Source organism: Rasamsonia byssochlamydoides (genome assembly GCF_041956645.1).
Source record: "Rasamsonia byssochlamydoides strain NRRL 3658 unplaced genomic scaffold VTN77scaffold_6, whole genome shotgun sequence".
Classification (NCBI taxonomy): Eukaryota; Fungi; Ascomycota; class Eurotiomycetes; order Eurotiales; family Trichocomaceae; genus Rasamsonia; species Rasamsonia byssochlamydoides.
Window position 1 is genome coordinate 297,963 of NW_027192389.1, and position 24,683 is coordinate 322,645.

General features: G+C 51.3%; 8 protein-coding genes across 8 annotated transcripts; 5 read left to right on the forward strand and 3 right to left on the reverse strand.

Moving 5' to 3' along the window:
• Nucleotides 1-422: 422 nt before the first annotated feature.
• Nucleotides 423-1,241, forward strand: VTN77DRAFT_7386 (uncharacterized protein; the record flags this gene model as incomplete). Its single annotated transcript, XM_069423769.1, has 2 exons — nt 423-952; nt 1,016-1,241. The coding sequence occupies 2 exons, from the start codon at nt 423-425 to the stop codon at nt 1,239-1,241; spliced, it is 756 nt and encodes a 251-aa protein (XP_069281192.1).
• Nucleotides 1,242-3,253: 2,012 nt separating this feature from the next.
• VTN77DRAFT_7387 (uncharacterized protein) lies at nt 3,254-4,640 on the reverse strand (the record flags this gene model as incomplete). The annotated part of the gene is made up of 3 exons (XM_069423770.1): nt 3,254-4,291; nt 4,344-4,397; nt 4,452-4,640. 3 exons carry the CDS (start codon nt 4,638-4,640, stop codon nt 3,254-3,256), a joined length of 1,281 nt encoding a protein of 426 aa, XP_069281193.1.
• A 2,970-nt stretch (nt 4,641-7,610) lies between these two features.
• On the forward strand, nt 7,611-8,709 carry VTN77DRAFT_7388 (uncharacterized protein; the record flags this gene model as incomplete). The annotated part of the gene is made up of 5 exons (XM_069423771.1): nt 7,611-8,232; nt 8,280-8,336; nt 8,402-8,467; nt 8,531-8,581; nt 8,660-8,709. The coding sequence occupies 5 exons, from the start codon at nt 7,611-7,613 to the stop codon at nt 8,707-8,709; spliced, it is 846 nt and encodes a 281-aa protein (XP_069281194.1).
• Nucleotides 8,710-9,835: 1,126 nt separating this feature from the next.
• VTN77DRAFT_7389 (uncharacterized protein) lies at nt 9,836-10,845 on the forward strand (the record flags this gene model as incomplete). Its single annotated transcript, XM_069423772.1, has 2 exons — nt 9,836-10,252; nt 10,768-10,845. 2 exons carry the CDS (start codon nt 9,836-9,838, stop codon nt 10,843-10,845), a joined length of 495 nt encoding a protein of 164 aa, XP_069281195.1.
• Nucleotides 10,846-11,732: 887 nt separating this feature from the next.
• Nucleotides 11,733-14,594, reverse strand: VTN77DRAFT_7390 (uncharacterized protein; the record flags this gene model as incomplete). Its single annotated transcript, XM_069423774.1, has 4 exons — nt 11,733-11,814; nt 11,863-12,083; nt 12,154-14,138; nt 14,213-14,594. The coding sequence occupies 4 exons, from the start codon at nt 14,592-14,594 to the stop codon at nt 11,733-11,735; spliced, it is 2,670 nt and encodes an 889-aa protein (XP_069281196.1).
• Nucleotides 14,595-14,910: 316 nt separating this feature from the next.
• On the forward strand, nt 14,911-15,949 carry VTN77DRAFT_7391 (uncharacterized protein; the record flags this gene model as incomplete). The annotated part of the gene is made up of 5 exons (XM_069423775.1): nt 14,911-14,935; nt 14,990-15,002; nt 15,065-15,143; nt 15,228-15,571; nt 15,673-15,949. The coding sequence occupies 5 exons, from the start codon at nt 14,911-14,913 to the stop codon at nt 15,947-15,949; spliced, it is 738 nt and encodes a 245-aa protein (XP_069281197.1).
• A 637-nt stretch (nt 15,950-16,586) lies between these two features.
• On the reverse strand, nt 16,587-18,146 carry VTN77DRAFT_7392 (uncharacterized protein; the record flags this gene model as incomplete). Its single annotated transcript, XM_069423776.1, has 1 exon — nt 16,587-18,146. One exon carries the CDS (start codon nt 18,144-18,146, stop codon nt 16,587-16,589), a length of 1,560 nt encoding a protein of 519 aa, XP_069281198.1.
• Nucleotides 18,147-20,091: 1,945 nt separating this feature from the next.
• Nucleotides 20,092-23,648, forward strand: VTN77DRAFT_7393 (uncharacterized protein; the record flags this gene model as incomplete). Its single annotated transcript, XM_069423777.1, has 6 exons — nt 20,092-20,278; nt 20,329-20,963; nt 21,034-21,067; nt 21,153-22,197; nt 22,265-23,399; nt 23,481-23,648. 6 exons carry the CDS (start codon nt 20,092-20,094, stop codon nt 23,646-23,648), a joined length of 3,204 nt encoding a protein of 1,067 aa, XP_069281199.1.
• Nucleotides 23,649-24,683: the final 1,035 nt, after the last annotated feature.

A 24,683-nucleotide genomic window follows, 5' to 3' on the forward strand; every position in this document is an offset into this window, starting at 1 on the left:
TGAAAGCCGTGCAGGTGTCTTGTTTATTTTTCTTCCCAACTGCTTTGCTGCGCCGCAGAAGCGATCAGCCGCTATGGAGTCACGCCTGATAGTACAAACTCCTATTCGATATCTAGAACAAGGCCGACATCAAGAATTTGAAGCTAGGTCAACCAATCAACCTGGGATGTCAGTTAGTTGCCAGACTGTCTCTAGCTGATTAGCGATATAAGCGTTCAGCTGCAGCGGTCAACACTGCACACCCAACGCCGCCTGAATTCCCCTCGGGAGGTGAGGGGAGGCTTTTCTGGGTGGCACGAGCAGCGGAGATCGATGGCGAGAAGATAAGAAAGGGCAATCTCTCCGTTTTTCTTCTCTTGCTTTTCTGTATTCTCATCGGCTAGATAATACCTTATTCTAGAATACCAAGCTAGTCAACTGCCATGGGCCAAACATACCCTGACCCTGATGCTGACACGGACGCCTTGCAAGGCTCTCCACCACTTCCAATAGCGACTTCGATACTCAGAAAACCTGTCCCATATGAGCAACTAGCACTCATCAATAACGATCCTAACCTCTCCCATCTTTTTCCAACCTCAAATAGGAAAACCAGGCCCAGCCTCCTTTTCATCCTACGATGGTGGCTCCCAGAGGTCTTCGCGTCCATGCTGTCGATTGCTTCCTTTTTATCAACCATCATCCTCCTACAGAAGTACAACGGCCGCGGCATCAACGATCTCATCCTGCCGCAACCGTTCACGCTGAACGGCATCGTCGCAGCACTGTCGACGTTCAATCGGGTCTGTCTGATGGTGCCTGTCGAGGCAGCCATCAGCCAGGAGGTATGGCTGTGGTTCTCGACCTCGACTGCCGCGGAGCAGAGTCAGCTGCAAGATCTGGGCCTGTCTGACGCGGCATCTCGTGGGGCGTGGGGGAGTTTTGTTTTTCTGGTCTCTGTTAGAGGGCGTCGGTGAGACAAACCTCTTAACCTTATCCATCGTGGAAATAGGAGGAGCTCATGAGTTGTGTGCAGGTATCTGGCTTATCTCGGTGCCATCATCACCATCCTGTCGCTTCCATTCGGAACATTCACTCAGCAGCTTGTTGCCATCGACAACCTCGTCGTGACTGATCCTCATTCCGGGCTTTTGGCCGGGAACATCCCCAGAAGTGAAACGTGGCAAGATTGGAAGGGCAATCCTGCAGAGGGCTGTAAGGACGACGTCTGCTGTCAACGACAATCTGCAGCTGCAGACTGATGGATGGCTGACAGCATACGGCCCGCCATTAAACATGAAAGCTGCCATACTCAATGGCATGCTAACCGACGATGTCTCGCCCCTGACGGCTCCTTGTCCGTCTGGAAACTGCACCTGGCCTCTGACTCCGACTCTGGCTGTGTGCGGAGAGTGTGTCCCCTCGACATACACCACCCAGTGCTTTTCCGCCTCCAACAACTTAGCACCGACCTGCAACTACACAATGCCGTCTGGGTCGGTCGAATCGCTCACGCAGTTCAGCCCTGTTTACAGCGAAGGCGTTGGTTTCCAGGTCATGACTGGCCCGGGGGCATACTTCAACACGAGTCTAAACAACAGACTCTACATAGCCAATTTTTGACGTCTTCGGTGCGCCGTACGACTCCTTCAGCGAGTTCCGCGCGCGGTCCAGGAGCCATCAGCTGGGATTCAATACTCGATCAGCTGAAGACATAGAAGCTTAAAGAAGCAGGCCTTGAAGACAAGTTAGATCTCCTCGTGCAGAAACCCTGCAGGAGAGATGACATAGGATTTCTTGGTACTGGATACCAGCATTGGAACTTAACACATCGCTTCTGCCGGCACGAGAGCCTCTCATCTTCTCATCTGTAATCACATTCAGAGCAATGACTGCACACAGCTAAAAAAGAAAGGGAACGTCTGCTTCACACAAAGCCTGTCCATCTTCAACCAAACTCAGAACACGGTTCAAGCCGTCATCTATAAAGCTGGTCGACGGACAAGACCGGATAGACGCGAGCCTAGGTTTGAAAATACGCCTCTGTTTGCGAATAATAATAGTCTCGAGGGTTAGCCAGAACAAAAGAGCTGTCGATCCTGTCAGAACTGACTGCAGGCCAAAGATCTTGGATAGCAGGGATTTCAGTCAACTTTGACGACCTCGAACACACCCCAAATGCAACGTAGGGGGCGATAGATGCAGTCGGAAAACATTTCTGGGAAATCTATTTCTGGAGAAAAGGTCTCCTGGAACTGTTGCTGAACAGAGAGGATGAAATGAGAGCCCGCAGGATCACCAGCAAAGCGACCAACACTCGATCCGTCCTAGAGGAGACCATACATGTCCCAGAAGCGTCCCCGAAGACTCCTGGATTGTGCGAACGAGGTTTTGTGGTAGAGTATGCGTGGACAGATCCGCATATGGGCATGGCACTTGCAGAGTTTCTGGGAGTCGTAAGTGCTGCGAATGCTCTAGCTCTCTAGCATTTCGTAGCAGTTCTGTTTGCAGCTGTTCCTCACGGAGCTGAGAAGCTCATATCTGTTTTTGTAGACTTTCCACTCTTTTGTTGAGAGCTGCAATGAATCGCCATAGCTGTAGCCCAGTAAACTGCGTGTACCATCGCTGGGTTGAATGGTACTCCCACTCTTACCCTCGAGTTCGGTTCTCCGTTTCAATCGAACCGAGACAAGACAATCAACGTTTGCTACAGCACACTTAGCACACTTGCGCCACTCAGAAAAGAACTGTTGACAACTAAATAAGCAGGCAAAGCCATGGCATACCTTCTGACGACGCCCATCACACTTGATGCATCGCCTGCAAATAAACATGTCGGTCGACGGCTGCAAAGTCTCTTGCCTGCATACAGTCTGCAACGATCACTGTTGGGCGAGTATTTCTCAGCACCGAAGCTGTACACAGGAGGCGAAAAGCACATACCAGACTTGTACAGATTGTGCAACGGCATGCTTCCTGGGGGAGAACTTCTCCCTGGCGCAGTACTTGGGACCGATTCCATCAAGACTAGGCTTGGTTCGTATTTGAGTATCACAAACTGGCTGAGAAGGGAGCAAGCAGACGGGGAGATTTGTAGAATTCCCTCGCAGGTCCTTCTGCTGACCTACCGCATCTGGTTTAGAATCACGGGATTTTGGCCGATCAGGTGGGCGCTATTCCGCCGCTATGTCAATTCAAGAATTATTCTATTCTCATGTTTATACATACACATATATATCATTATATTCATCCCTCATGACCAGCATCAGCGATCTTAACCAATTCCAAACAACCCCAGCATGAACTTCTCTACCCCCCATCTGGCCAATTGCCCCGCTACGGCAAGCGCAACGGCGCGCAGATATCCACAATCGAGGAGGATATACAAAGCCTCGATGTTGTTCAACAGCACCAGATTGGTGTTGGCGGCCCCAAGAGATAGGAACGAGAAAAGAGAATCAACATCGAAAGAGGTCCATGAAAAAGGGGCAAATCCACCTAACGAAAAAGTTGCGACGGAGGATGCTGTAGCGGTAGGGGTAGCTGTAGCTGTAGCTGTACTACTTGCGAGAGTTGGTAACAACGACGCAGCGGATGTGGGTGATGTCGACAGCGGAGAAACGGCAGTAGCAGTCAAGGTTTTGTGCAGCATCGTAGCCGCGGGACTGTCGGCCATCGAACTGCCTCCCTCTGGGACCTCACTCTCCTTGGAACCCCATATCACCAGAAGAATAGGAAAGAGTTTGGGACAGCTGCTGACGAAGAGAGCGGTACTGATCGCATTGGGACTGGCGGGCGACGGAGGCGGAAGCGGTTGAACCTGAGTCGGTGCAGTCGATGCTCGTCGCAGAGGCGCCTGACCCTGGCCCAAAGGAGGAGAGTTGCTGGGTGGCCAGCACTGCGGAGGAGCGCTGTTGTTGCCAGGAATCGGAGGAGGGGGGCGCTGCAGGATATCATTATTGGAAGGAGACGGCTTCATGGGGCTGCAAGATGAGTTTGTCGCAGCCGCAGTATTGCAATTCGAGGTCGATGCCACAGGCGTCGAGGGGGTGGACGGGCCGGTTTCGGTTGATGCATCTCCCGTCGTAGGCGACTGCGCCGGTCGGGGAACTAGGATGGAGGCCAGCAAGCGCACCGTCAGATGGTGCGCCAACGTCGCCAGTCCATTGAGTGTCAAAAAGAAGAGGTATTGCACGATGATGGGGGCCGTCGAAAGGGGAGTCGAGGTGAGGGAGGAGGATTTTTCGATGCGCGCCCAGGTCAGATACACGTCAAACAGTAATAGCAGAACGCCGAGACGGATGATCGAGCGCTGAACACTGTTAGAAGTGCGTTAATAAACATGGGATGTTATCGCAACTGACGTCAAATTTATTGTCATCTCTTCCCAGACGATTGAAGAGCAGATGTCGGTAGACCTGTTTCGGGATCGTTCAGCACGCATCATCGCGGATACTAGAAGGACGAACTACCTGTGGCTTGATCAACACCAGATCGATAAAGAGGACGACATAATCATGCTCGACGTATTTGTCGGCGAACCGCTTGCAGCGCGGACATTGGGTTAAGCGGACCCCCTTGCCGAGGGAGTGATCGTCGGCTTTGCTGTAGGAGGTGTAGAGATGGGAGACGGGATAGGAGCATTCGATGCAGATGGGCATGGCGTCAGGTCATGGCGAATACGCTTGAGGTCCCTTTGCTGAATAGGGAGGCGATCCAAGATTCTTGCGGAGTGAGAGTCGGAGGTTCAACCTATCTACCATATTAGGTTTAGCGTCGATGCGTGATATCATAGCAGACAGCCTTTGATATTCTCCAAGAAAGCCCACTCATCAACAGCTTATCTTCTAGATAATGGCTAGAGAAATTCCCTAGTTGTGCAAATACAATGAGAGAATAATTATAAGAGAATCAAGAAAATGTCAATGTCTGAGAATCCTGAAACGAAGCAATCTCTTATGAACCAAACGGCTGAGACAAAGAGGTGGAATCTGATCGTTCTAGGCTTATAATGGGCCTAATTTCTCATGATTCTCATCTTCTCTGATCGTAGTCTTGTATGCAAGGGGTTGCAGAGTTGATTATTTATCTTGGTCCCATTAACAAATACAGCAATAAAGCAATTCACCCGTAATGATAATGGTCCAACAATAGCAGTAAGCCATGGAGTAGTAATAACAAATAATACAAGCCTTATTACAAGAATTCTGTCTGTGAACCCAGAAGATAGTATACCAACACTAAATAACTGTGGTTTCAAGTGAGAAAAGCAGCATTGGCATAACCATAATGGGAGATCAATCTTACAGAGGAGACAAGCTTAAACGACTCGCTTCGCTCGTTTAGGATTGATAGGATGATTGCCTGGGATTAAAGAAAGCCTGGTCCCAGTCACTACAAGAGTAGTAATCTCTTTCTAAGACCTCACGAACCCCTCAAAGCGGATAACCAAGAAGCGTCTTCCAATTATTCCATATCATTTGCATTCTACCGAGGATCGGACGGTCATTTTACTTCTCATTATGCGATAATAGACTTTTCTTTGGTCATGTCCTGTCTTGATTGTTCAAAGAACTAAGTTGCGCCATCATGGGTGTATGACAGATACCCCGCTCATCTGTCCCTCGCTCACCCCATCGCACACGATCAGGGCGGCGGTGCTCAGCTACATACCAGAGGACTGGACAAGGAGCTGACTGTAGATTTCGGTTGGTAGGGTGTAAGTACTTGCTGCAATCTAATCAACTAGCTTTGCAGAAGACTAGGAAGGGAAGGCACTAAGCGACTGATCGATCGATCGACGATCTATTCAATCCCATTGAGATTAGGACAATGAGATTTCTGTCACCCGACATTACGCCAGTGCAGTTTGATATGAATACGGTTATGGTTGTCGTTATCTCGGTCGTCGGCTTTCTGTTGATTACTGTTGTTGAGATACTGAGATTCTCTCTCTCCGCTTCTCCCCTTTTTTTCTCCGGTGTTAGCCATGGCAGTACGAACACGTGGGGTGATCTAGATTGTTGTTATCAATTTTTATTATTATTTCCACACCAAAGAGGAAGTCACATCCATCTATCTACGCTGTGTCCTTTAGTCCTTTAGTTTTCGCCTTTCCTCCCCCTCCCCCGCTCTCGTGGCGCAGGACTGAGACTGGACTGGATCGAAAGATAATGAATTCTGGCGCATTATTGCGCAGACTCCGAACGATCTCGGCAATCACAAACTATTACATTTAAGGTTTCGCTAATCTCTCCCTTAGTTTAGTTGGTGTCAATAGTTCCGTCTGTTGGTGGTGGTTTTTGAGGAAAATCCATCCATCACCTGGTCTCGTGGCTTCTACCTGCACAGCCACGCCATTGGATCTCCCAGGAGAAAGAGATGAACTTGGTTGATCGATCTGACCCCTCTTGACCATTTGACCAGTTGGCACTGACGCAATTCTGCTACCTATGTATTACCCGGGGGTTACCTAGGTAGGAACGCTACGGCATAACACAATCAGACCCAGCTGCAGTAGCCAATTAAACTGCTGGATCGAGGGACCGTGGTGGGTGGAATGGATCTCATCGGGTTGGATTTTCGCCACCCCTAAAAGTTGAGTGTTTTGATTTCTCCCATCGGATCTGCCTGGATGGGAAGGAGCGATGGGAGAGATCGGATCGGCGGGCGTGCACCGTGCAGACACCGATACGGAGGGCCCGATCCTGCCCCAGAAAGCTTGTTTGGCGTTTAGTTCCGTTTAGTTCTGCCGAATGCAGGCTGGTGAGCAGCCTGGCCAAGCCTCCGGAGTTACCTGGGTCGTCGCTTCCAATAATTGATGGATCGGGTTCCTTTTCCATAGCTTCTTGTTCGCCGTATTGACCTGTGTTCAGGACTGCAAAATCGATCTCAGAAATTGGGCCGTCCAGATCGATAGCTGGCTGAGCCACACAGACCCCTCTCTCTATCCATCCATTCATCGCAATGTACCTGGGTTTGTTGCGCCACACTATGCGAGCTACCACCGATCTAATTACCCCACTGGTTTTCGAGATTTTGGTTCTGTACAGATCTAGGTCCCTAAATTCGTCAGCAACGAACTACCTGCGTGAGATCCATCTGAGAACCTGAATTTTGAGCCACATAGAAGCCAGCAAGCCACGTTGGAATGTGGCTGCACTCGACTCGATGAGCAAATGAGATCAAGCTATCCGATTAACTACCTAGTAGGAACGAGTCATGGCTCAGACGAGGCCTGAGCTACCCACTCCAGGGAGGTGCACGGAACCATGGGATAGGATGGATCGGATAGGATGGATGGAATCAGGGGAGAGTACGTACGCCAGACAGATCAGATTGCCCCTCCTGATTCCCCGCAGTTCAGCTAAGTCTCGTCTCAGGGCGAGTAATAACAATCCACTCCAATTGAATCAGCTCCGCTCGTGCTGGCGCTGATGCCGCGTGCTCGTCCGCGTACGGAGTAGTGAGGAGGCAGATATTGCGGTATTAAATACCGAGGGTAGACCCCGTTATCCTGCTCAATTGCTTAAACAAACATCCTCCCCTCGATTAGTGTACCACCACATACTCGCCCACTCAATCCATTCCATTCCATTCTTTATTGTCATCATCGTCATCTCTTCTTCATCATGAGCTACAACGACGACTCGTACGGCAGCGGTAACAGCCGTGGTTACGGCGGCGACCGCTCCGGAGGATACGGAGGCGACTCTGGCTTTGGCAATGACAACTCCAGCTACGGTGGAAACCAGTCCAGTGGATATGGCAACGACTCCTCTAGCGGATATGGAAATGACTCCTCCAGCTATGGAGGCGACCAGTCTGGCTACGGTGGAAATGACTCCGGCTTTGGAGGTCGCAACAAGGGTGGTAACACCAGCTATGGGGATGACTCCAGCTATGGAGGCAACCAGTCTGGGTATGGAAACGACTCCTCCAACTACGGAAGCAACTCCGGCAATGGAGGATTCGGCGGCCGGAGCAACGACAACAACAATGACTCCAGCTTCGGCGGCCGTAACAACGATTCGAGCTATGGCGGAAGTAATGACTCGAGCTACGGCAACAATGACTCTAGCTATGGCAGCCGTAACAACAATGATTCGAGCTATGGCAACAATGACTCGAGCTACAGTGGCCGCAACAACAACAACAATGACTCCAGTTACGGCGGAAACAATGACTCCACCTTTGGTGGAAACAACGACTCTTCCTCTGGTAACATCGGCGGACTGCTGAACAAGGCCGAAGGTGAGACTCATCAATTTATCGAGTTGAACACATACTAACCCCTATAGGTTTCCTCAACCAAGCCAGCAGCGGCAACAACTCCAACCTGTTGAACCAGGCTGAAGGTGAGATCTCATCAATTGACCGAACCAAACCGAGTGAATGGTATATACTAACCAGTGAGAAACAGGCTTCATTAACCAAGTCGACCAAGCCACCGGCGGCAAGTACTCAGGAACGCTGAACAAGGCTGAAGGTGAGATTTCATTTACATTACAGACTATCCGAGTCGACTGAATCTATACTCACCGTGTGACAGGCTTCCTCAACCAGGCCAGCAGCGACGCCAGCCTGTTGAACAAGGCCGAAGGTGAGAATCTCTCTTATCTACAGGCTCCATCTAACATAACAACTCGAGTGAATTATATACTAACCCTGCGAGTAACAGGCTTCCTCAACCAAGCTCGCGGCAACAACAATAACAACAACAATTGGTAAAGACTTCACATGCCGATGTTTTTTCTGTTTGTTTGTTGGTTTGTTTTGTTTTACTTTTTCATGACATGAAGCCTCTCTGGAGAGTGAAGGCTATTCAACTTGTCATATATATCTATATGCATATATCCTTATATATATCCATGTGAATATAAATATGAATATAATGTTATGATGTTTCTGATCTATCAGTCGGTCCATATCCATTATCGATAGGTAAAGGACACGGACACGACTTTGCTTGAATGAATTGAATACTGCAGGTTGGATGCCTTGATATCAAAGATGGGAGATTTTACCATAGAAAATCTGCCCAATTCCTAACTTCTCCCCATCTCATCTCCTGTCTTGATTGAGCGGTAGTATCGTTACTTTGTAAAGTGAATAAATTTTTAATGGCTGATTGATATTCCTCCGTCGTCATCTGCGTTTTTCCTGGCATGATGTGCTATTTAATTATTATTGCTTGTTATGTTATGCTATTGGCTGGCGTTTTTGCGGCCCTATTGTCAGTCAGGGGGTGGATTTTAATAATTTAAATAGGGTAGGTAATACCTATGCCAGCAACTAGCTATCTATGTTTATGGAAACGTGGCTAACCATGGGTATAGGACTAGATAGAGCGGTAGGTAGTTTCTGATACTGTCTTGATATTAAGTGCCACAGGCCAAGAAAGCAAGTATCTACAACAAGGATAGATCGGATACCGATCTACGAGGCTTTTTTTTTCGTAAATCATAATTCGAATAGCATCAATGAGATGGAATTCAACCTGTAGTCGGGATTGTACTGTACCCACATAGGTATGTACTGTACATAGATGCAACGCTAGACGCTGATGTTGGTGGAACTGCAACCTCGACAGACAAGCAGCATCCATAACCAGACTGCACAGCGCTGACTCGTTGCCGATGATTTCGAACAGCGCCAAGTGACCTGTGATAGATTCCTTTGCTGTTGGAAGTCAGGTGACCCAGGTCGACCGTCTTGAATTCAGCTCGCCCATGCAACCATATCATATCAGATACCTATATGTATTATCTGCGAGAAATTCATCTGCCTCCATCAGAAACTAATCCAAATCCAATACAGTACCATTGAATTGAATCTCATCGTCATTCTTTCCATCATGTCCTCCTCTCTCATCCCAAGCAATAATAACCCAGGTCTGTCAACCCGCATCCAGGATTGGCTCCACAGCCGCAACCGCGACAACAACAACAAGGTCATCATCACCATCGCCATAGCCTCTTCCATCCTAGCCACTCTCTCCACGGCCGCCGCCTATCGCGACTATCGCGCTCTCCTGGCCCTAGGGCCCGGTGGCGTCCCACACAATGTGATCGGGTGGCTCGGCGTGTCGCTGGTTTTGTGCCCGTTGGCGCGAGAGATGTTCAGTACGGAGGAGTATGATCGCCATCCGGACAGGAGGAGCTTATTATTAGGAGGCGAGGTGCCGCGCCGCGAGGGGAGGAGGCCTGTTATAGGCAGGCATGTGGTGCCGCAGAGGCAGAGGGATCAGATTCCCGGGAAGGAGGTTAGGGAGGTGAGTACGGAGTATTTATTATATTATAGCACCGCAAATTGGTCTCCTCCTAGATGTGTATACATACGATGTTGTGATTTGCATCGACATCTACACTCTAGAAAATATCCTTGATCGAATTAAATTGACAACTTTGTCAATTATACTGATGCTATATATATATATATATATATAAACTCACCGCCGCGTTCGCCTGTCTCTACCAGCACAACCAGCGTCTAGTCAAGCTTTCCCCTTCCGTCCATGAGGACCACACCGAGGCGCTCTTCCTCGCCGAGGTGTCCGCGGCAATGAGCCTGTCGCAACAGTCATGTTGAGGGAAATCTCCCACTTCCATGGAACGGGTGACTGCTCTGTGCATGTGACGCTGCCGCCGCAGGATTGTAAATAAAGTCCTCTCTCTGACCTGATAATCACTACCCTCATTACACATAGACGAGACATATACATATATTCCGCGAGCCGAATTCTCATCTCTTTCTTCTCTGATTGTTTTTTTTTTCTCCTTCTTCTAGGCAAAAAAGTCATCGAAGCATGCTGGGCCCAACGACACCCATTCTCAGGCAGCCCGATCTTCAACCGCCTCGGCGTGAAACGACTGATCCTGCCGGCCGAATACGTCCTCATCTACGCGCCCCGTAACGAGGCGGAGCTGGAGACTGTCATGACGTTTGTGCGGGCCAGTGTGACGTACCTGGCGGATGTAGCGGTTGAGGAGGTCCGTCCGTACAACATAACTAGCTGAGTGAACAAGTTGGCAGATGGATGGGAGGGAAATAGGTAGGTAGGTAGGTAGGTAGATTTTCTAGGTCTAGGGAGGTACCAGGTATATAGTAAATAATGGTGGAACTACACCTTACTGGACTGTACTATTGTATTATCTGCTATGGACAGCAGAATAATATGACTTCTCCGCCCGTCTACGTATTATCCTTCCCGGACGTGGTTAGAAAAGTCATCATCTCTCATGCTCCCTCGCCAAACTCCAACCGGGGTACCATCCATCTGTATCATCCGTCTTTTCTCCAGGTATCAAGCCCTTTCACGTGATATAACCCCATACATATACATAGTCCCTCACAACGGTTCCACCGCTCAATTGTACATAGTACTCCCGCATCTATTGCATCTTGGCCTGCTTGGCTGGGAATGGCAAACAGCCTGAAACAGGCTATGATAGACATCTTGCCTGGGGCCCTGTCTGGATAGTATCGCCAGTGACAGCGATTTTGCCTTCTGAAAAATCTCGTCGAATTAGCGGACACGGCAAAGGCAGTGACAGCCTTAGATCAATAGCCAGGTGATTCGCGGAGTGGACTTTTATGAATCCACAACTCTGGTCAAGAATCTTCCCCTAGATCGCCAGTCGGGCCCCAGGTTGGCCACCAGTCGCACGCCTGCTCCTGTCAGAAGGGCAGCTTCCAGCTTCAACGCGTTCATGCGTTGATGACTGCTTGACATGGCAATCAGAGATATCCGATTAATCGTCCTTGCTGATAGAGCTCAAAGAATGGGCAAGCTTCAACAAGACAACGCTCTCTGTCGCCGCAAAGTAGTTCAAGCTGCACACGGTCAGTAATGTACCACATCATAAACGACTGACTACAAACCTGTCCATCAGAATCCGCAGATGGCGGTTGAAATGGTCTTCATATCGCTTGAGCGTGTCTTCTAGCTTTCCTAGTCGGGTCGCATCGTACGGTCTGGCGTCAGACGGCGCATTTGGCCCTCCCGCCGACAGGTCCGGATCAGCAGATGCCAGACTCCGCCCGAGTGAGGACGCCGTCCAGGACGCAAACATCGTGCAGCAAGTCATCAGCTTGGAGTGGATCTAGCGGGAAATGGTCAGAACAAGTTTTCAATTCGTCCAGCGCACCAAGAGCAACTGCAACTAAACCAACCTTGAGGAGCTTCGCCTGCGTCAGCATGCACTCCTTCAGACACGTATCCAGGAAATCGACGTGATCCTGCATCAGCTCGTCCACCGTCCGGTTGACTTGCTTCGTCCCGTTCACAGTCACCTCGCCGCCCGCCTCGGTCCCGTTGACTCGCTCCATGAGATTCTGCCAGTTGGGCTCGATGACCTCGGCTGTACAGAAATAGAGAAGCTGCTGCACAAACACAAGCATCTTCGCACGCAGAGTCCATGCTCTTCGCTTCCACATCTCGAGCCGTCGATCCGAGGACTTGTGCCTCCAGCCAAGCACTTTATTCTGATCTGTCCACGAGGTAACCAGCAGAGTCTCCAGATGACGAAGTGATAACAAGTACCGAAAGATGAGCTGATATCGCAGCACCGTCTTCCGGCTGATGACGAGAGACAAGGGGAAGGGCACCATGTAGTCGAGCTCGAGGGCATCGAACCCTATGATATCTTTATCCTCTTCAGTCGTCTGCACCGTGGGAGTCTGGTATTTCTCAATTCCGCCATCCGGGTTGTCCTGATCGATGCCGGACACACTGACGACTTGCATGAGCCATTTAGTGAGCCCGATCTTGTTCATGCGCACCTTGACATCCTCCTTGAATGGGTCCTGTGCAGCAATACTGCCAGGCTGTCGGAGAACCAAGTCGAGAAGAGATTGCAACTTGCTCTCATTGACATTCTTGGCCGGTTTTCGCAATTCCGACGAGCTCAGTTCAAGGAAGTAGGAGAAGAAATCGGACCGGTCAAGGAAGAAGTAATGCTTCAGCGAACGGAAGCGCGTGGTGAGAGAGTTCTTCGTAAGGAGAAGGTTCAACAACGACGCATTCGCATAGGCGTATGCCGCATTCACATTGTCCAGGAAGCGAGGATCGTCGAAAGTCTTAGGAGCGTCCTTAACAGCTTTGCCAACATCAACCCCTCCGCATTCCCGTACCACATTGAGATACTTCCCTGCCAGCAGGACCTTGTCTCGAACGGAGTCGAGTTGTGGAGGCACCTCGTTCTCACGGATAGTATATCGCTTTTCCCAATACTCATCGGTGTAGTCCTCCTCCAGTTTTTCTCGCTTAATCCATTTCTGCTCCTTGATCAGGAACTCCCCATGAGGGTCTTTGATGCCACCATGATGCAGCCACTCGTTGAGCATCACCATATACGGACGACTGGCTTCCCGGAGCAGCGTCTGAAGTAATGTTTTAGTTGCCGGATCACCGGAAAACGTCGCAAGCCTCTCCGTCAGCAACCCGAGGACATTCCCCCCTTTGCAGATCTTCTTGCTGGACATGGCCCCGGGGACCAGGTCTCCTCCTTCCTTCAGTTGCTCCAAGATATTGTCAACGTCGTCAAAGTCATCAATCGATTCATCCAGGTCCTGATCAAGGAGGCCGTTCCGCTTCAGCAGCTCCTGGCCAAGAGAATAGAGCTGCGCTAAGCTCTGACTGGTCGGCATGGTGTGAAGGTGCATGACGTGAAGGGTGAAATTCGGATTGTTGAGCAGCTGGTTTTCCAATTGCGCGACGAGGATCAGATAGTCTTTCAGGAGCTTTCTGATCGCGGCGCAGAGAGCATGACTGACCGCCCCGTACTCGGGCCGACTCTGCACGTCCACAAAAGCCTCCAGCGCGCTGTAATGCGTCGCCATCTTGAGCATGGAAATGGTGAGATCTTTCAGACTCGGGTCCAAGCCGGGTGCGATCTGCCAGGATGGGCCAACCAGCCGGTCCTTCTCGGCGGAGGGATCGTAGGAGCTGTGGTAATGGATGTATTGTCCCTCGTAGCCCATAAACACGAACAGCAGATCATGCAGGATGGCTTGCTCCTGTGCGTCCATGGACAGCTCCTTAAATGGCGTAGGCTGTAGTGAGGATGGTGCTGCCGAAGCCAACGGAGGCACCGACACGCGAGACGCAAGAGGAGCAGCAGAATGAGGAATCAACGAAGCCTGTGGGTTCCATGGCACTAGATTTGAAGACGAAACGAGGATCAGCTTTCAACATCGCCCAAGCGCCCTAGAAAGAATACCGCCGACTGACCTTCTACTTGGTCCTTTTCTTTCTTCCGAGCGGCGCCTGACTCTGGCTGAGAGGGCCTCTTCACCCTCGACTTGTCCAAATCGCCCCGATTTCCTGCATTGGCCGACTCCTTCACCGGGTTGCGCGTCTTGACATGGACCTTTTCGCGCGTCGTGACGGATGACCGCTCGGTGCGGCGATCGGAGGCATTGCTGTATTCTCTGTGCAGGCCCTTCGGACTGGACGTGCCGCCACGAAGATGCTCCATATTCTCGGATTGCAGGGAGGAATATTCGCTGCGTCGGGCTGTCTTCTCCGTGTCAGCAGCGCGACCACCCGAGACGACGCGGGGGCGTGGTCCGCTCATGTTGTAGCTTGCAGCGCGACGATCATGGAGGGACATGATCGCATTAGATAGATAGGATGTGCCTAGATTTGTCGAGCATCAAGTACACCAATCAACGCGAGCGATCAGGCGTTCCGACACGTCGGGCATAGGCAAACAATCCGTGCAGCTGCAGCGACGCAGCGGAGTTGTGTTTGTTCTCCTTCGGGCTAGCGTCTCCTCCGCCAGGCACGCTCCGGTTTGCGTAGGCGGAAACAGCTGTCTACATCATAACCTCCCCTCAACTCCTCATAGCTCTTTCTCTTTGCCTTCCACAAATATTTTTCTCTTCTTTTAAATTGATATACTTGCCATTCTTCTCAGATAGTGAAAGATGTTCATCGCGCGATCGGAATACGGTAAGCTCCCACCACAGTTCTACTATGCTCGTCCAAGCTAACCTCTCTCCGCAGACCGTGGAATCAAGTACGGCCGTCCTAGTTCCCTGATTAATTTTCGCAGGGACTCTCTCTAACTGTCTTCGACAGCACCTTCTCGCCAGAAGGTCGTTTGTTCCAGGTCGAGTACTCGCTTGAAGCTATCAAGCTAGGTTCCACAGCAATCGGCGTATGTCAGAAGCGAAGCTGCAACATCATATCTTTATAGATATACATACTACACGAGGATCTGTCATCTGACATCGCCGACTAGGTCGCTACGTCCGAAGGTGTGATTCTCGGCGTCGAGAAGCGAGTTACATCTACCCTCCTCGAAGCCTCGTCCGTTGAAAAGATCGTCGAAATCGACCAGCACATCGGCTGTGCGATGTCGGGCCTGCAGGCCGATGCGCGGTCGATGATTGAGCATGCACGTGTCGAGTGCCAGAACCACGCCTTCCACTTCGCGGAGCCGCTCCGTGTGGAGAGCTGCACGCAGGCGATATGCGACCTGGCCCTGCGGTTCGGAGAGGGTGCAGACGGAGAGGAAAGCGTCATGAGCAGGCCGTTCGGTGTGGCTTTGTTGATTGCGGGTTATGATGAGGATGGTCCTCAACTGTACGTATCTTACCTACCGGAAGACATACCAGAATATCGGGTCAGAAGCATGCACGTCCGTCGGAGAAAATAGCTAACTACTATTTCTTTTTGACTTGCAGATACCACGCAGAACCCTCCGGGACGTTCTACCGCTACGACGCCAAAGCCATCGGATCCGGCAGCGAGGGCGCCCAAGCCGAACTGCAGAACGAATACCACAAATCGCTGACGCTCGCCGAAGCCGAGACGCTCGTCCTGAAGACCCTGAAGCAGGTGATGGAGGAGAAGCTCGATGCCAAGAACGTCCAGTTGGCCAGCGTCACGAAGGAGAGGGGATTCCGGATCTATAACGAAGAGGAGATGGCGCGGGCAGTTAGCTCGTTGGGTGCGAACTAATTAATTAAAACTACAAACAAAAAAGATCTATTGAGGCATTTGTTTTTTTTTTCCCGGTTTGTTTGATTTTTTCTTTATTAGATGCGAGGGGCGTCTGTTTGATGACATGACGTGTTTGGTTTGAAAAATGGCATCTTTTTTTCTGATAACCATTCATTAAGTTTTTCCAAAAGAAATAAATAATATGAAAGAACGCTCACCCACTGAGTCTCTTCTCAGTGGGGATGGTACGGAAACCTCTCCGCCTATGCGATTTTGGCTGGCCGGGCAGGGGTTTCTCTCAGAATATTCGTTCGTTGGCGAAAGAGAGGGGTATTGGGACCTGGAGCCTGTAGTCTAGTCTAACCAGTCAGTACGGAGACGTACCTGTCTCGCTCGGTTTGCCTTGAACTACGGAAGTACGGACTTTCTAGGCCAATATATATGTATGCTCATGTCCTTGTTGGATCCAAGTATTACTTTTTGTTCATGACTGATATGACGAGGCATGCATTTATTTATATTTCTGGTTTGCTTGCTCTCATGCTCCATATTCGTAGTCCAATGTAATAATCATCATGAAAGTTTTTGTACTGCCAATGCTGCATGGTGCTGTATTTACAATCCCGTCCTCCCCTTCCATTTATTTGCTACCTACCTATCTCGTCTTATAAACACAAGGCTTCAACACCTTCGCCTCCTCCTCCGGCGTCAATCCATCGTCATCATCATCGATGAACTTCTTCTTCGCCTGCGGCGCCACTTTCCCAGATCTGCCCTCCACACCGGCATATTTCCCTCTCGTCGGCGGAACGGACGCCGCCTTGACGAACTCCATCTTGACGAACATCTTGTTCGACTTGTCGACTGAGTCCGGTTTCAGGACGAATCCGCGCGAGCGGAACACTTCGACGAAGGCGGAGATGTCTGTCTCGTCGCTGTCGTCGGTGTGTCGGGCGTCTTCGGCGAAGATTTCGGCCTCCTCATCGTCGTCATCGACATCGGAGTCTCCCTCGCCAGCTTTGCGCTTCTTCTTGTTCTTCTTTTTCTGCGTTTTGCTCTCCGCTGCTTTCTTCCGCCCGATCGGCCCTTTCTTGCGGGTCACTTTGCCGAATCGGCTCTTCACCTCGCTAACCCAGCACTCGCCCTTGCCGTCGCCGCGCAGCACGCGCCATGCTTCCTCCACGAACGATATCCAGTTCGTGCCCATCAGGCTGAGACAGAAGATGGCGATATCGACGGTGCCGTCCGCAAGGGGCAGAGAAGCAATATCCGCCTTGGTCACGAGCGGGTCGGGCGCGTGCAGGTCGTAGCTGAGGATCTTCAGCTGGAGCTTGTCTGCGGACGGGGTGAGCGTGCGAGCGAGCTGGGCGTCACCGCAGCCCAGGTCTGCAATGGTGCAAAGACCATTTGGTCTCCGAGGAAGAGGAGGGAGGGCTTTGTTTCCACTGTTGGGTTTGGGCTGTTTCTTGGACGCACCAGGTACTGCGCCTCGTTTTTGGATGGCCCGGATGTAGCCGTCAACGGGGTTGGAGGGCCATGACTCCTTCACCTGCCGTGAGAACCCAGCATGGTATTCTGCAAACAGCTCCGGATTCTCAGTGAAGAGCTCCATCGCCTTGTTCGAGGGGGTGGTATATAGCGTCTCGTTCAAGTGTCGGAATCGAGCAGATATGAGCTTGTCGCGCATCTTCTGCTGGAGCGGGGTGAGGATGGCGCCGGTTGAAGGTGGTGGCGGCGGGAGGGTCTCTGTTAATGCTGACGATCCATTCGTAGCCCCGTTTGAGCTGCTATCGGCAGGTTTGGAGTCGTTATCCAACTTCTGCTTCTTGTTCTTCTTGCCATCTCCATCGTCTTCAATGTGATGCTCTTCCTTGGTCGGGTGATTGCCTTCAAAGCTATCCTGACCTTTCTTATCTCTCTTTGCTTTCTTCTTATTCTTCTTCTTCTTTCTCTTTCCTTCCCTTTGCTGATCATTGTTGTTGGCGGTGGAAGATTTGCTCTGACCCTCGATATGTTTCCGGAACATCTCATTGAGGTTGGACTTCGTGACGTGGTCGCCATGACCCCGTTTTCTCTTCTTCGATTTTGACTTCTGCTCTGTCCCATCATTCCCTGATCCGGTAGAGGTCTGCGCTGGTTTCTCTGGTTTCGAGGTGGGCTCTTTCTGCGGTTTCAGGTCGGCGGTCGACACCGACCAGCCGGGCACAGCGAACATGGTGACGCTGGAGCTTTTCTGAAACTCAACTGAGGAGATTCTTGGCAAGGAATGGTGTTATGTCAGCATGAACGAGTTGTTATCGAAATCTCCCGCTCTGGGACTCTTTCTTTGCAGATATTTTCAATTGACGACTCAATCAATAATTGATTATGCCTGTTGCAGCCATTTCTCGGGACTGTGAAAATTTCCAGCGTCTAGCCAACAGCCGCCCGTTGTTTGAAGGCGGTCAAGCTCCGGCTGGCTCGAGCTCCGCGCCGATCTCCGGCTCAGCAACGACTTGAGCCTCAATTATCCGTGCTCAAGGCTCAAGCTCCATTTGCGCTCAGACTGCCTCCCCACATCGTTGACTAACCTACCTACCCTCAGACGCAAAGGAAAACCTACGCAGCGCGCTGGCATACGGAGAACTCCGTCAACGGTCTCAGCAAGTGGGAAAGTGGAGAACCGGTGAAATGGAAGGCTTAGGAGTACTCTGTAGCAGCTACTATATCCCGGCACTTTTCCGCTGAGTCAAGTGCCGCGGATGTCTGAGATATCATTCTGGCGTTGCTGAAATTACCTTATCCGAACGTTATAAGAAGATATAATGTCCTTCCAGTTGGTACGTGATTGGTTGAGCGGGATTCCTCTTCAACGGTGGCCGAGGCGGGATGAGCGGAAGCTGTATTCCGTTTCTGGATCCCACCCAAGTAAGTTCGATGGTGAGAAGGTGGGTTCACATAGTCTTTAACGTTTGGTTCCAAGCTCAGCTGGTGGTCTGCACTGTGCAGTTCGGTTCCACGAGACTGTATGTGCAGATACTCGCTCTCATTGGCGTGCTTTCCGGGCTCCTTCGACAGCCTTCGTAGGACAAGCATGATGGTAGCTGGCATGCAGCCAATGAAGATACCAAAAAGGGTGAAAACAGGATCGATGATAGTAGAATGTCTCGCGCTCCGGAGTATGATCTACCCTCATCTCGACCCGGAGCCCGAAAAGAGAGAAGGGAACGAGCTCAGAGCAATTGAAACGGAGGGTCATAGCAGTCAACAGGCTGGCCTGCCTGCGGCATCAGTATCATTATTCACAGAGAGGTAGAGGGCAGCAAGCTGCAGCATTTGGCAACGTCTATGCATCTCCACCCATGATCGTTGTCAAATGGATCGATGTCGACGGAGCAGCACCTAGCTCGCCCCGTCTCCGGAGAATATTGGACAGTACATACTCCGTACTTATGGACTCGAGCCGTGAGCCTATTTCCGGTGTGTGACAGTCCATAATGCTCCGGGAGTCCGTAGTCAAATGGGTTGTCTCATGCCTGGAAAACAGCCAGGGCAAGTGATGGTTTAGCTGTGTCTCAACACCTCCCCTTTTCGGAGAGAGTTCGTATCTCTCACCGTCTAAAACAGAGACAGTCTGAAGGTTCGAACTAACGAACGGAAATATCTCCAGGAACATACTCTGGAGTCCGGATGGAGACTCAGTCTTTTAAGTTAAGCTGTGGTGCTGCTGCGCCCACCAACGGCGGGGCCGACAGCTAACGGCATCCTCTCTTCTCACTAATAGTTAGTCGCGTTGCTGCACAATCAGAATGCTGGGAGAACTGGAGGCTTCCCCTGGCGCCCCAAGTCTCTTCAATCAGTCGTATTCCAGCAGCTGCACAGTGGAAGCCGTTGAACGTGCGAGACAAGGCAAGGCAATTCTGCCGAGCTCCATCGGCCTATCAGCATCGCGCTCGAGACTTCCCATCACGGTCAAGCGCTGAAGTCGCTGCCAACCGCTTTGATCGCTGCTGACAGTATAGTCAATGATAATCGCCAACTTTATTCATTTTAATCGTCGTTGTGGTCGGGAGTCCTGGACGTTGGTATCTCTAGGGGCCTTCGCCTCCATGTCCCCCATCCCATTCTCCTGATCCCCAGCAACACTGCTTGGTTTTCTCCTGCCTGGCAATCCGGCTGCCATGGAGGGAAAGGATCAAACAGGTCCGGATGGTCCAAAACTCCCCCAGGAGCAGGATTCAGCCAGTTCTGCTCCTCCAGCAGCCAAAGATGACGCTGCAGCCGCATCGGACAAGGGCCCTGAGCCCGTCCCCAAGAACCTTCCTCCTCCGAGAGGACCGAAGAGACGCACCAAGACGGGATGCCTGAGTACGTACATCATCTCCAGCAAGCAGCGTGTGGCAACTGACCTGGGCTAGCGTGCAGGAAACGTCGCATCAAGTGTGGAGAGGAGAAGCCCAAGTGCAAAAATTGCATCAAGGCCAAGCGCGAGTGCAGCTACATGACGCGTGTGATTTTCAAGCATCCCCTGGGTCCCTTTGGCGCCTTCCAGCCGGGGGTTGGCCTTGATATGCGGCGCATGGCGATGAGAGTCCCGTTATTTCCTCAACAGCCAGGACAGCCTTCGACCGGGCAGGCCTTGGGGCCGCAACAGCGACTCCTCGCCCCCCGGATTCCGAATCTGGCTCCTGCAGGTCCAGTGGGCTTTGATGCTCCTCTGCAGGCACCCCCGGTGCATGGCAACCCTGTTGAGCAACCACATCCATTTTTCTACCCTCCGCTCTATGAAACGACACCTTCCCAAGCTCTACTGTCTCACGCGCCTCCTTCAATTACCCCCGTTGTTGAAGGTCATGGCCCTGAAAGAACGCAGTCTTCAAGCTTTGGTCAAACCGTATACCAGCAACCCTTTGGTCCTGACGGCTCCTATCAGCTGCGCCAAGGCCGAGGTCACTATGATCAAGTGTCACCAGCGATCCAAGGAGTCTCAGACCCGTTTCATGGACCTCAAGCTGACAAGAGTCGTTCTGAGGTCCAGGCGCCTCCTTCTCAGGTACGGGATAATTCTGCACAAACCCCCAACAAGAGAACGGGCTTGCTGAGAAGTGTTCACTTGACTGCAGGGCCAAGTTGCTTCTATGGTCTATGACAGGGAAGGTAAGCTATCGCCTAGGGGTTCTTTACTAGACGAGTTAGCAAGCGATATCACTGATCAACGGTCCCCGTGTTTCAACCAAAGCAGTCACCTATACGTCACCAATCCTTCAGACGTTACCCTCTCGTATGGGGTGTTATGACGACGAAAGCGATGATTACTATGATGTTGAGTCCGACGAAGAGACTGAAGAAACCGCACAGGAAGAAGGCTATAATCAGCTGAGCCTGATTATGGCGTCAGCTAATCAGGACGACCTCATGATCCGGTCTTACACGACATTTTTGAATGAGCCAAATATTCTGGCCACCTACCACCCTTCGATGGGATCGTCGCCTCTCAACAATCCCAAGACCGCTCGAATTTGGGTGCATTTCATCCACGCGACCGGTCCTTCGCTATCCATTTGGGAGCGCCATCCTATCAACTCATCAGTTCTCTTCAGTGGCCCGGTTCCTACCTCCCAGCAAGGATTGTGGACTTACACATTGCCCTTGAAGTCGCTCGAACACCCTGCGTTGCTCCAAGCCATCCTTGCAGTTAGCAGCCTGCACATTGCCAAGCTACAACAAGCTCCACTCATCATATCCCTCAAACATTACCATTATGCCTTGAGGAGAATTGGCAAGGCTGTCGGCCTCCCCTTGCGACGGAAGCAGGTCGCAACTCTGGCCGCCACCCTCGTTCTCGGGTTCTACGAAGTCATGGCAGCCGAACACTCCAAATGGAATAGTCATGTTGCCGGTGCCGCTCAACTTATCAAAGAGATTGACTTTGCTGGAATCACCAGGGATCTTCGTGCTCAGCGACGCAACGTGAAGGCACAGAGGGATCAGATGGCGCAGGCAGACCCGTGGTTCGGATACGGCGATTTTTCTGGAAACGGGGTGTCTGAGGATGACCCGTTCGCAGAGAAAGAGGCAGACATAAACGAGGAGCTGATCGGAGCCCTGATGGGTAAGGCCGTTAATTATGATCAATTCGGCCAGGTCGAGAGTGAAGGGCAGCGACTGGGAGGAAAGAAACACTTCACACGAAAGGACATTGAGAACTTCAGGATACAATGCGACCTGTACTGGTGGTACTGCAAGCAGGATCTCTTTCAAAGTATGGTCAGTGGCAATCGGCTTTAGTAAGACCCCTTTCCAATAGTGACCAAGGGATTTGATTCATGTGCATGTGTGCTGACACTCATGTAGTCTTCCATATGATCGTTGGGGCCAGTGTCCTCCGCGTGCCGGGCTTGGGAAGATGGATTCTCTGTATGGTTCGTATGACCATTTGATCCTGCTGCTGGGTCGCTTGGTAGATTTTGGCTTCAGGGATCGAAAAAGGAAGCTGAAGAGACTAGAAGCCACTGGGGGTGAATGGCGACCTCACCCGGGCTTCTTCAAGTTCATGGCTCGCTTTGGTGGGAAGCCGCCTAATCCAGGTCCCTCAGGAGGTACCTCTCATGATAAATCTCAGGGGACAGGTCCTTCATCTTCAAATCCATCTATCGGCTCATCTCATGGCAATCATACGTCTGGTGATTATAGGCCCACAGGACCCCCTGGGCCCCACCCGGGTCCACAAGGATCTGTCTCAAATGCAAATCTAGGATCTAGCTCGATGTACGGCATGATGCCATCCAGCGGGCCCAGTGATCCTCCCGCTGCCTTCGCCGATACGGCATATTCCCAAGACCCTCCTCCACGTGGCGAATCAAACGAGAATGATGCGGAGATGTCTCCATCCGAAGCTGAAGCCGCAGCTGAAGCCGAATGGGAAAGTATCCTGGCTGCTTTCGAACTTTACGCCAGTCAGTTGGGCCCAGGTTTTGCCCCTCTGCCTGCTTACAGTGCTCCCCCGATTAGTACCCCGTTTGGTCAGGCACTGCAGTACCGCTCGCACCAAGTGGCCGTTTTATGGGCCTTCTACTATACTGGGAGGATCGTACTGCACCGGATGCACCCCTGTATGCCTCCTGCAGCGATGATGGCTGCTTCGGTGGCGGCACCGACGACGGCCGAATATGCTCAGGCCATTGCCAAGATCGCCGCAGGGATCTACTACCCGCAACGATATAATCTTGAAGCCGGTAGTCTAAACCCGATGCTGGGGGCTGCACTGACAGAAGTGACGGTGCCAATGTTTTTCGCGGGCGTTCAGTTTACGGACCCAGCGCAACGAGGCTGGACGGTCGCCAAACTTCACAATATCGCTCGTCTGACCGGTTGGCAATCAGCCGCATCCGTCGCAAGCGGCTGTGAGGCTGCTTGGCATTTCGCTGCCAAGGCCGGTCGAGGTCCTCCGTATTCATTGTACGAAGCCCGGACAGCTTTTGATGAAGAGGTAAGTCTTTTACAGGCTGTTTACTTTGCCGAACCATTCTTCGGTCTCTTACCAATGCTACATATCCTCACGACTGGACAGGGAATGAGGGGTGTACATCGCTCTCATGAAGCCGACAGGCAGATTGCCAGTGACCCAAATAATAATCGACGCTTCGTCAAAGTCGCCAAATCGGCACGTACTCGCTGGGCAATGGGTCTGCTAGAGATGGAAGATGACTTGGTCAACTTAAGCCTCGACGATCAGTAATAATTGTGACGTGATGAAGCGCCTGCCCTGGACTGATCACAGGAAATGGGGTCTCCTTCTCGTCGTAATTTTCAATGTTGACGTGTGGAGAGCCTGGAACGCGGACGAGGACTGAACATTGAACCCTCGTTTGCTGCAGATTGTAGAGTGTGAGTCAGGGCGCAGACTTTTGTTCATGAATTCCATGTACACAACCCGAACAGCCTCGCGGTAAACTGCCATGCACGAACGCAATGGTAGACGCACATTGGCTTGCTGTCTGCTGGACGACGGCGAATATCGAAGCTTTCCTGCCCATGAGCTACTCGAGCTGGTGGGTACAAAGTACAGTCCATGCAACGGGATGAGATCGTTTCAACGCACGAGAGTTAGACTCCAGTGAATCAGAGTTGGCTACTCGACAGAAGGTGCTTGTAGGCGCCATTGCTTCTGCCAGCCGTGACAGCGGGGCTATTCACAAGCCACGCTTTGGAAGACTATATAGGATTTGCCCATTATATATTTATCTATTTACAATGTGATTCAACGCATCTGCAGCTTTTTTATAGTGTGCAGCGGCGCAGAGTTTGTATACTTTTATATTTTTATCTCACAGGCTCTTTCCAAACGTGCAAAAAAAAAAAGGGAAAAGAACAGGGACGAAAAAAACTAAGATCGGATCTTAGAATTTAAACTGGATACAGCACCTTGCATTTAGCCACATTCAAGTTGTGATGGCCGGTGATTGATTACTGATAGTGATCTCTTTTTATCAGCACGAGTAAGCCTTGCGGGGCGCCCCACCGGGGATCAGCAGCTGAGGATGCCCGTGACATCAGCCACTGTCGCCTGCGCCCGACCACACATCTGCCTGCTGCCACGCTGCCACTGCAGAAAGCTCTCTCTTTCATTCTTCTACATAGTCGGGGAAAGATCTAGACTCACCACCGAACGCTGTCCATCTGCCGTGCTTCTGCATTAGGTGGCTACGTTGACGGTTCCTGACCTCTCGTCTCATCCACGGATCCTATTCCCCGCCCTCCGCGGCCCACCCAG